This window comes from Anolis sagrei, chromosome X (genome assembly GCF_037176765.1).
Source record: "Anolis sagrei isolate rAnoSag1 chromosome X, rAnoSag1.mat, whole genome shotgun sequence".
In the NCBI taxonomy this organism is placed as follows: Eukaryota; Metazoa; Chordata; class Lepidosauria; order Squamata; family Dactyloidae; genus Anolis; species Anolis sagrei.
In genome coordinates, this window is record NC_090034.1 from 56,837,000 (window position 1) to 56,847,814 (window position 10,815).

General features: G+C 45.0%; 1 protein-coding gene across 1 annotated transcript; it reads right to left on the reverse strand.

The window, feature by feature from the left end:
• Window positions 1-388: 388 nt before the first annotated feature.
• On the reverse strand, window positions 389-10,788 carry BORCS8 (BLOC-1 related complex subunit 8). Its single transcript, XM_060784932.2, has 4 exons — window positions 10,437-10,788; window positions 6,108-6,220; window positions 5,597-5,661; window positions 389-3,191 (listed from the first exon to the last, which is right to left on the reverse strand). The coding sequence occupies exons 1-4, from the start codon at window positions 10,471-10,473 to the stop codon at window positions 3,086-3,088; spliced, it is 321 nt and encodes a 106-aa protein (XP_060640915.1). The 5' UTR covers window positions 10,474-10,788; the 3' UTR covers window positions 389-3,085.
• Between the last annotated feature and the right edge of the window lie 27 nt (window positions 10,789-10,815).

The following is a 10,815-nucleotide window of genomic DNA, read 5'->3' on the forward strand; positions in this document are numbered from 1 at the left end:
AATATGCTATCTAAACGCTAAAGGCATGAACACTGCTGCGAGTCATCGTGAAATCATTTCCGTTTATGGAGAGGTTGTAATGTCAAGATAGCATGTGACAAAATGGGTACAGAATGAAGAAACTTTGAAGAGCCATCCAAAACAAACGTCGTGGGATGCTGATGGTGGGAGTCTGCCTCCTTCATGAAAATGCGCATTCGCACACAACTCATGCAACACAAGAGTTGTTGACTTCATTTGGTTGGGATGTTTGAAGCCCCCCGCTCCCTATAGCCCCGATTTTGCACTTATCATCTGTTCACTAAATTGAAGGAACACCTGGGTGGAAAAGACTCTTTTGATAACGACGATGTGAAAATTGAAATGACGAACTGGATAATAATAATAATAATAATAATAATAATCTTTATTTAATACCCCGCCACCATCTCCCCAGTGGGGACTCGGAGCAGCTTACATGAGGCCAAGCCCAACAGTATATTACAATAAAGTAAAACCAAAACACAATAACACAGTAAAATATATACAACATATGAGTACAAAAACGATAAGCAAAATCATACACAGTAAAATAACATAACAATGAGTGGGTCGCATGTGCAAGATAAAAACTAAAATACTAAAATCAGGATGAGATAGGGATGGAACAGATTGTTTGTGGGGGAGAAACTCATAAAGGAACGGGGTCATAAATATAGACCTTCATACAGGTGGGGAAATATACTCTGGGGACAAAAACCGTTGAGGGGGAGCAACTGTGTATGATAATATGGCTACTCTCCAAAAGCGCATCAGAAAAACCAGGTTTTGAGATCCCTCTTGAAAATTTCTAAGGTGGGGGCCTTCCTAATCTCACCGGGCAATGAGTTCCAGAGTCGGGGGGCCACAGAGGAGAAGGCTCTCTCCCTTGTGCTTACAAGACGCGCCTGTGATAGTGGCAAGGGCAAAAGGAGAGCCTCCCCCGAGGATCTAAGACCTTGGGCTGGTTCATGGAGAGAGATCCGGTCACGAAGGTAAGCGGGTCCCAAACCATTTAGGGCTTTGTAGGTGATAACCTGCACCTTGAATTGGGATGAAAAAGGCAGAGGGAAACTTCTATGACACAGGCATCAAAAACTCGTCCCACAGATGACAAAATGTATTGAATTGAATGATGATTATGTGGAAAAATAATGTAAAGCCTATGCTATAATCCATGTCAGTTTTGTTAAAATATATTCATTCTTTGTAATTTTTTTAAAATGTAACCTTACTTTCAGGATAACCTTCATCGTTGGAGTTTCCAGGCAGTTTTCAAAAACAGTCTGACGTAGAGTCCATTACAGTAGTCTAAATAGGATGTAACTGGAGCCCCTGGTGGCGCAATGGGTTAAATCCTTGTGCTGGCAGGACTGAAGACCGACAGGTTGGAGGTTCAAATCCAGGGAGAGCACGGATGAGCTCCCTCTGTCAGCTCCAGCTCCCCATGCGAGGACATGAGAGAAGCCTCACATAAGGATAGTAAAACATCAAAATAGTGGGGCGTCCCCTGGGCAACGTCCTTGTAAACGGCCAATTCTCTCACACCAGAAGCAAGTTGCAGTTTCTCAAGTCACTCCTGACACAGAAAACGGTATGTATCTAAGGCAGTGGTTCTCAACCTGGGCCCCCCAGATGTTTTTGGCCGACAAGTTCCAGAAATCCCAGCCAGTTTACCAGCTGTTAGGATTTCTGGGAGTTGAAGGCCAAAAACATCTGGGGACCCCAGGTTGAGAACCACTGATCTAAGGCATGAACAACCATGGGCAAGTCCGGCTTCTCAATGTACGGTCACAGTTGGTGCACAAGTTTTAGTTGTGAGAAGGCCTCCTGGCCACCACCCAGACCTAGGCCTCCAGGCTTAGTGATGAGTTCAGGAGGACCCCCAAACTGTGGACCAGTGTCTTCAGTGGGAGTGGGACCCCATCCAGCACAGAATGGCACCAAACTCCAAAACTCTGGATGAACTCTCCCAGCGATCATCAACATGAAGGACAAAACCGAGCCCTGCAGGATCCCACAGGACAATGGCCATGAGGTCAAGCAGGTGTTCCCCAATGACACCAAATGGGTCCATCTTTCCAGGAAGTACCAGAGTCACTGTAAAACAGTGCCCCCAGAGTCCCATCCCAGCCAGGCGACCCAGAAGGATGCCATGGTCAATGGTATCGAAGGCTGCTGAGAGATCCAAGAGTACCAACAAGGACACACTCCTGTCAGAAATATTAAAAAATAACTAGGTATTTTTAATTACAAAGATGTAAGTCAAGCACTGAAAGAGTTAGTAGGATGAAGCTGGTGTCCTCCTGAGGAGTGTGAGGTAAACCTCTGTGTGAGAGAAGCCTCGTGTGAGAAACCTCCAGTGTGAAGGCTGCTGTGTATAAAGATACTCTGTATTTGTTTATTTGTGTTGTGGAAACCTTGTTATTTTAAATAGTGCAACCATATTATTACACTGCAAAGAAAAGCCACCTAAGGAAGATACAACATTGGTCTGTGTGTTTTTGTTCTTTTCATCACTTTGGGCTACTGGCGCTGGGTCACGCTGCTACTCATGAGTTACTTTGCTGTACATTTATGAGGAGGGTCTTTTGTTAATAAGCCCACTCGCCCAACAACTCCCCCTATCAAGCTCACAACATAAATCATCCAAAGCCAGCAGAGTGATCTTGTTTTCTATGAACTAATCTTCTTCTTCTTCTTCTTCTCCTTCTCCTTCTTCTTCTTCTTCCTTCTTCCTCCTCCTCTTTCTTTTTCTTCACTTTTTGGCGTGCCTTTGCTTGCTTGTGCTGAAAATGAAACTGACTTTGGGAGGCTTCCGAGGATTACAGAATTTAAACGGAAATATTTGGTGAGTGTTTTGATTCTGAAGTTAGATATACGAATTTAAAACTAAGTTTTGCACACCCCTAGCATCTATAATGGTGTCAATAATGATACACATTTGCAGGAAATGCATTCCAGGTTTAATATTTTGAATTATAAACGAGGTGAAGAATTACATATGTCAATTGCAGACTTTTCTTGGAAGGGGAGCAACAGAGTCCGGATGGGGATTCGAACCCGGTTACCTGCGGGCCGAGTTCAAGCGGTCCTTGACGGCGGAGGCATGTCGGAGCAAGCCTTCGATGCTCTTGAAATAGACGCCACTGTCCTTCATGTTCTTGATGGCACTGCAGGAGGGAGAGAGAAATGCGGGTGAAGCCAAAGGACTGGGAGGGGCCGCTAGAGGCAATCTAGACCAAGCCCTGCCTGCTGGGAAGCAGCACAGCACAGGCCCATCCCATTATTTACAAAGTGTAAGAGCTATTTAAATATATATAAGTATACTAGCTGTACCCGCCACGCGTTGCTGTGGCCAACCTTCCCTCCCTCTTTCTCTCCTTCCTTCCCTCTTTTTCTTTCCCTATCTCTCATCTTTCTTCCATCTCTACCTGTTTCTTTCCTCCCTTTCTTTGCTCTTTGGTTACATCCTTCCATCCTTCCTTCCTTCCTTCCTTCCTTCCTTCCTTACTTACTTATCTTTTGTTCCTTCTCTCCTTCCTTCCCTCTCTTTTTCCTTTCACTTTTTTATTTGATTCTCTCCTTCCTTGCTTCTCTATCTTTCTTTCTTTCCTTCTTTCCCTCCCTGCTTCTCTCCTTCCTTCCTTCCTTCCCTTTTCCCCTCCTTCTCTCGTTACTTCCTGACTGTCCCTTCCTTTTAATATTGTATTTATATTTTAGAAAGAAGGAAAGGAAGAAGGAAGGAAGGAGGGACAGGAAGGAAGGAAAAGAAAGAAGGAGGTACAGGAAGGAAGGGAGGGAGGGAGGGAGGGCAGGAGGGAAGGAGGGAGGAAGGAAGGAAGGAAGGAAGGAAGGAAGGAAGGAAGGAAGGAGGAAGGAAGGAGGGAAAGAAAGGAGGGGGATGAAGAAAGGAGGGAGGGAAGGAAATGAAGGGGAAGGAAATGAAGAAAGGGAAAGAAGGAGGAAATGGAAGGGAGGGAGGAAAAGAAGGAAAGGAAGAAGGAAGGAGGGACAGGAAGGGAGGGATGGAGGGAAAGAAGGAAAGGAAGGAGAAGGAAGGAACAAAAGGAAAGGAAGGAAGGAAAGGGAGGAAAGAAGGGAAGCGGGGGAGAGAAGGAAGGTCCTTCATTCAAGCACCATGGACTTTGTATACTATGAAATAATACAAATATATAGATATAAAAATTATTTAAAATATAATATAAACTACTTTACAAAACTCTTCCAATACACTATATATATCTTTCACATCCATAATAAAAGTGAAAATGTGTATGTATGTGTGCGGCTGGGGTGACCACTTCCACAGACAAGCTCCCACTTCCACAAACAGATTTAACCCACAGTGCTGGGGAGCCACCAAAAGCCCTGCCTCCAATGACATTTCAGGTTGTAGAGAGAGCCATGAACATGTAGCCCAAACCCTGTCAATGTCCTCCCCAAACGCCATACTGTCCACCACCCAAGGAATGTTTTCATTCAGAGACAATTTCCTCCTAGATTTAACGTGTTTCCTCCACCACAGACATCCCAGTGTTTTTACTCTCTCCATCGGTGTGGAATTTGCATGACCCCTCCCACTGCCTCTCCCTTAACCTGCACAACAAATAGAGCAGACGTAATCAGCAACTGAACATACTGGAGGAGTTTGGGGGATTGATTCCACATTGTGGAAATTGTAGTTCACCCTGCATCAAGTCATGGTGCTGTGACCCCCACTGACAATGGACCTGGACCACATTTGGCACACAGAACCCCCATGACCAAAGAAAAATACTGGAGAGGTTTGGGGGGAATTCACCTTGATTTATAGACACTGTAGGTACTGGGATTTATAGTTCATATGCAATCAACAAGCACTCTGGAGCCCACTAACTATGGCCCTGGATCTCACTTGGCACACAGAACCACCATGACCAACTGAAAATACTGGAGGAGGTTGGGGGGAACTGACCTTCATTTCTGGAAATTGTAGTTCACTTACATCCAGAGACACTGTGACCACCACCGATGACGGATCTGGACCAAACTTGGCACACAGAACCCCTATCACCAACTAAATCTACTGGAGAGATGTGAGGGGAGTGACCCACCATGATGGGAGCTGTAGTTTATCCTGCAGCCAGAGATCACACTGAACCCCACCAATGATGCATCTACAGCAAACTTGCCCAACATGACAAACTTTAAGTACTGATGGAGTTTCAGGGGGTTAACCTAGCATGTTGGGAATTGTAGTTCACCCACAACCGTGTGCATTTTGTAAAATTTAAAAAATGACTTCTTCAAATAACCTGGGCAACACCGGGTACCCAAGCTAGTTGAATATAAAATATGTTACAATACTCTTCCAGTATAGGAAATATAAAAATATTTAAAATGTAAAATATTTAAAATCTGATATGAAACATTTTACAAAACTCTTCCAGTGTAAGGAATATTAGAAAACATATAAACATCTAAAATCTAATATAAAACGTAAAATGAGTCTGCCTACAGACACTATGATAATATAGGACACCTTCTATGCTACCACTACTACCACCCATAATAATAATAGCAATAATAGCAATACCTGCAGGCATACTCCACAGTGTAAATGGCCCCTTGGCTTTGCTCTTCCCAGCTCTGCATGTCGGCCTGCGGAAATAAAGAGTTAATTCCACCCTGGTTTAAAGTAGAAAAAGAAATGATTTCTTTCCAAATAGTAACAGATATTAAAATACATTGAAAATGACATGCATTTCTTAATAAGTGTCTATTCTTTGTGCGTAATGCACCAAACCCCATAGGATACAGTGCTCCAGGTTAAAACCATTGCTTTCCATTGGATAATATTGTTCTGTACCAAAACCCATAGGATACAATAGACAGTGCTCCAGCTTAAAACCCCTTCTTTCCATGGGATCCTACTGATCTGCATCGAACCCCATAGGATACAAGAGACTGCTGATGGGTGGGCAAAGCAGAATAGAGCAGGACCGTCACTTCCCTTGATCTGGACACTAGACTCTGATGGATTCAGCCCAGAATCATGTTAGCCTTTTATGCTACTGCATCACACGGAGGACGGACACGGATCTGACCTTGTGCTGAGCCAGTTCTGGGAGCGACCGGCGGACGTGTTCCTGGAGCCGATACAAGGCAACAGAGGGCTCGTTGGCCAGGACGTACATGCTTTCGGTGAATTTATCCGTCACTGTGCCCAAGAGAGAGAATAAGATCAATCAATCCAATAAATAAAAGACTAACCAGCATAACAAGTTTTACATACAGGAGAGGTTTGCAATGGTAGAAGGGGGTTGGACTAGGTGGCCTTTAGAGGTCCCTCCCGACTCTATGGGTCTAATAATAATAATGGATAATACTATAAGAGTAATTCTATCTTGCTTCCTAGCAGAACAGGTAGGACTAGGTGGTTTTTAAAGTCCCTCCCAACTCTATGAGTCTAATAATAATGGATAATAATATAATAATAATTCTATCTTCCTTCCTGGCAGAAGGGGTTGGACTAGATGGCCTTTAGGTACCTCCCAACTCTATGAATCTAACAACAACAACAACAACAACAACAACAACGGTTATTATTAAACTTGAAGTCTGTTGGGATTTTCTCAGTCACACACACTTTTTCAATTTTTTTTTCATGTTAAGAGCAACTTGAGAAACTGCAAGTCGCTTCTGGTGTGAGAGAACTGGCCGTCTGCAAGGATGTTGCCCGGATGTTTTGATGTTTTACCATTCTGCCATAAACTGTGGGTGTAGTTGTTGTTGTTGTTGTTGTTGTTATTTGATACACAACAAGATTAGTACACACAGCAAACAAGATCACTATGCTGACAGTTGTATTGGATCACACATCGGACACTTCCCAAGTGTCTAGGACTATGTGATGTATGCGATGTATTAGGCGACTAAAATGATCAAGGGTCTGGAGAACAAGCCCTATGAGGAGCGGCTTAAAGAGCTGGACATGTTTAGCCTGAAGAAGAGAAGACTGAGAGGAGACACGATAGCCATGTATAAATATGTGAGAGGAAGCCACAGGGAGGAGGGAGCAAGCTTGTTTTCTGCTGCCCTGGAGACTAGGATGCGGAACAATGCCTTCAAACTACAAGAAAGGAGATTCCATCTGAACATGAGGAAGAACTTCCTGACTGTGAGAGCCGTTCAGCCGGGGTGTATGGTGGAGGCTCCTTCTTTGGAAGCTTTTAAACAGAGGCTGGATGGCCATCTGTCAGGGTTGCTTTGAATACAATATTCCTGCTTCTTGGCAGAAAGGGGTTGGACTGGATGGCCCATGAGGTCTCTTCCAACTCTATGATTCTATGAATAATGTAGGCTGATCCAAGTAGAGTGGCCTTTTGCAGCTGACAGATGGTAATTTTGTCAATGCTGATTGTGTAGACCAAGATCAACACTGGGACCACCTTTACTGGTTTGTGCCAGAGTCTTTGCAGATTAATCTTTAAATCCTCATATATCGTGTCAGCTTTTCCGGTTGTTTCTTTTCAATCCTGCTGTCACCTGGGATTGCAAAATCGATGATCCATACTCCGCTTTCTAACAGTGGAGGAGCCAGGGCTCTGAGAGGGCAGAATGTGTGAGCTGTAGACCCCCCCCCCCTCTTCCTTCCCTCCCAGCTGCGTGTCTCACTCGCTGCGCTGTCTCATGCACATGTTTCCTTCATGAATTCTGACCCGCAGTGAACAACCAGCGTAGGGTCCCAGCTATCATATTTTTGTCGGTCTAAGCTGGCTATACAGATGTTCATTGGCTCTCCATAACAGACAAGAAGTCACACATAGGATCTAAACAATGGCACAACTATAGTCTATTGTTCTCCAGCCATGAACACTCAGTTGCGAAGTATCTATAGGTCGATACTTCAAGCAGCTGGGAAACTAGGGGAGTACAAGCTAACTAGTTCTGTCCTGATGTAATTTTATCCTTGAAACTTCCTCTCTGCACCAATGTTTTCCCAAACTGTCAGCACCTTCTACAAACAAAGGCCTATGCAAATCAGGACTTATGGGATTTAAAGTTATTGAAAGCATCCATGAAAATTACTCCTTTGTTATTACTATTATTATTATTTGAAACACAACAAGATGAGTCCACAGCAGACACTCTACTAGCTGTTGTATTGGATCACACGTCGGACACTTCCCAAGTGTCTAGGACTGTGTGATGTATCGGCAAATAATGCGTGCAGATCCCAGTAAGGTGGCCTTTTGGTGGTAATTTTGTCAGCACCGACTTTGTTTAAGTGCAGGCCAAGGTCTTTAGGCACTGCACCCAGTGTGCCGATCACCACTGGGACCACCTTGAGTGGCTTGTGCCAGAGTCTTTGCAGTTCGATCTTTAAATCCTCGTATCGTGTCAGCTTTTTTCAGTTGTTTCTCTTCAATCCTGCTGTCATCCATGATCCATACTTTTTTTTAACACGATTATGAGGTCAGGAGTATTGTGCTCCAAAACTCTGTCAGTCTGAATTCGGAAGTCCCAGAGGAGTTTGACATGTTTGTTTTCTGTAACTTTTTCCGGCTAGTGATCCCACCAGTTCTTTGTTGCAGTCAGATTGTATTTGTGGCACAAGTTCCAATGAATCATCTGAGCAATGGTGTTATGCCTCTGCTTGTAGTCTGTCTGCGCGATCTTCTTGCAGCAGCTGAGGATGTGATCTATCATTTTGTCTGCTTCCTTGCAGAGTCTACACTTGGGCTCTGTCGTTGACTTTTCAATTCTGGCTTTGATGGCATTGATTCGAATGGCTTGTTCTTTGGCTGCCAGAATCAGGCCCTCCGTCTCCTTCTTCAAAGTTCCATTTGTGTGCCACGTCCATGTTTGTTCCTTGTCAATTTTGCCCTCATTTTTTCCCAGAAACTGTCCATATTATTATTTATTATTATTAATATCCTGCTTTTTCTCTCCAAAAGGAGACTCAAAGTGTCTATGTATCTATTATTAGTATTAACACACTTACATACTTACTTAGGTGATCCCTCGTTGGACGAGTAAGATGGTCTTCCATTATACGTTTCCTTGTGGGTTCGTAGGTGGCTATGGAGCCCTATTCTTGACCCGCATCTTCTCCCACAGTGAGGGCATTGGTTTCCAGGTGGAAGACGGTCCCGGTCGGAGTTGGCTTGACACGCCTTCCTCCTGACACGTTTCTCTCTTTCACCCTCGACTCGTGCCTCCTCGAATTCTGCAGCACTGCTGGTCACAGCTGACCTCCAGCTGGAGTGCTCAAGGGCCAGGGCTTCCCAGTTCTCACTGTCTATGCCAGAGATTTTAAGGTTGGCTTTGAGCCCATCTTTCAATCTCTTTTCCTGTCCACCAACATTCCGTTTTCTGTTCTTAAGTTCAGAGTAGAGCAACTGCTTTGGGAGACGGTGGTCAGGCATCCGGACAACGTGGCCGGCCCAGCGGCGTTGATGGCAGAGGACCATCGCTTCAATGCTGGTGGTCTTTGCTTCTTCCAGCACGCTGACGATTGTCCGCTTGTCTTCCCAAGAGATTTGCAGGATTTTCCGGAGGCAGCGCTGATGGAATCGTTCCAGGAGTTGCATGTGACGTCTGTAGACAGTCCACGTTTCGCAGGCATATAGCAGGGTTGGGAGGACAATAGCTTTATGCACAAGCACCTTGGTCTCCCTACGGATGTCCTGGTCCTCAAACACTCTCTGCTTCATTCGGGAAAATGCTGCACTCGCAGAGCTCAGGCGATGTTGTATTTCAGTGTCGATGTTGACTTTGGTGGAGAGGTGGCTGCCAAGGTAGCGGAAACGGTGAACATTTTCTAATGTTACACCATTAAGCTGTATCACTGGCATTGGAGAGGGGCTGGCTGGTGTCTGCTGGAACAGCACCTTGGTTTTCTCGATGTTCAATGACAGGCCAAGCTTCCCGTATGCTTCTGTGAAGGTGTTTAGAGTGGCTTGTAGATCTTCTTCTGAATGCACACAGGCGACGTTGTCATCAGCATACTGGAGTTCTATAACAGATGTTGTTGTAACCTTGGTTTTGGCTTTCAGTCTGCTGAGGTTAAACAGCTTGCCATCTGTCCAATAGATGATTTCCACTCTGGTGGGAAGCTTCCCATCAACAAGGTGAAGTATCATAGCGATGAAGATGGAGAATAGAGTTGGGGCAATAACACATCCCTGTTTGACACCCGATTCCACCTTAAATGGGTCACTTTGGGAGCCACTGCTGTCCAAGACTGTTGCCATCATGTCACACACACTACATATATGGCTATATGAACCTCCAAGCCACTTGTTGGCTGGGAATTGAATGGCAAACTGCTTTCACCACCCAAGTCCAATTCAATGGCGCCCCCTCTTCTCCTCCCCCCCCCGGACGGTTTTGAGTGTAACACCAACCGGAAGTGCCTCCCGCCCCGTTACCTTTCTTCACTTTGAGCTGCATCTCCGGCTCTTCCATCGTCTCAGAAGGCGCCTTAAAGGGGCTTTCGGAGAAATCCGACGCGAATCCGGAGCGGCGCAGAGCCCAGTGGCGACTTCCGGTTGAGGAGTTCTTTCCTGTCGGAAACAGGAGCGACGAGAAGGGTTCCGGGATGGTGGAAGGCTTGCTATCGTTTAAACTGTGAAATAGAAGAAAATGTCCCCTTTTCTATCCCCAAATGTTCTCACGTGTTTCCAACTGGGAAATGCGGTTGACAACTTGAGGCTTGAGTTACTTCCCAATTGGGACAATTTCAAAACAAGGCAAAAACAGTGACGCTGTCCCTTTAAGAGCCAGAACTGGACAGAGCCCGCCTCCTCT

Excerpts from the sequence above, each read along its gene's own strand:
- BORCS8 (XM_060784932.2), bottom strand. The coding sequence starts at position 10,473 with ATGGAAGAGCCGGAGATGCAGCTCAAAGTGAAGAAAG. Across the intron at positions 6,221-10,436 it reads GCAGCTCAAAGTGAAGAAAG|TGACGGATAAATTCACCGAA; the intron begins GTAACGGGGCGG and ends TCTTGGGCACAG. Across the intron at positions 5,662-6,107 it reads CAGAACTGGCTCAGCACAAG|GCCGACATGCAGAGCTGGGA; the intron begins GTCAGATCCGTG and ends TTATTTCCGCAG.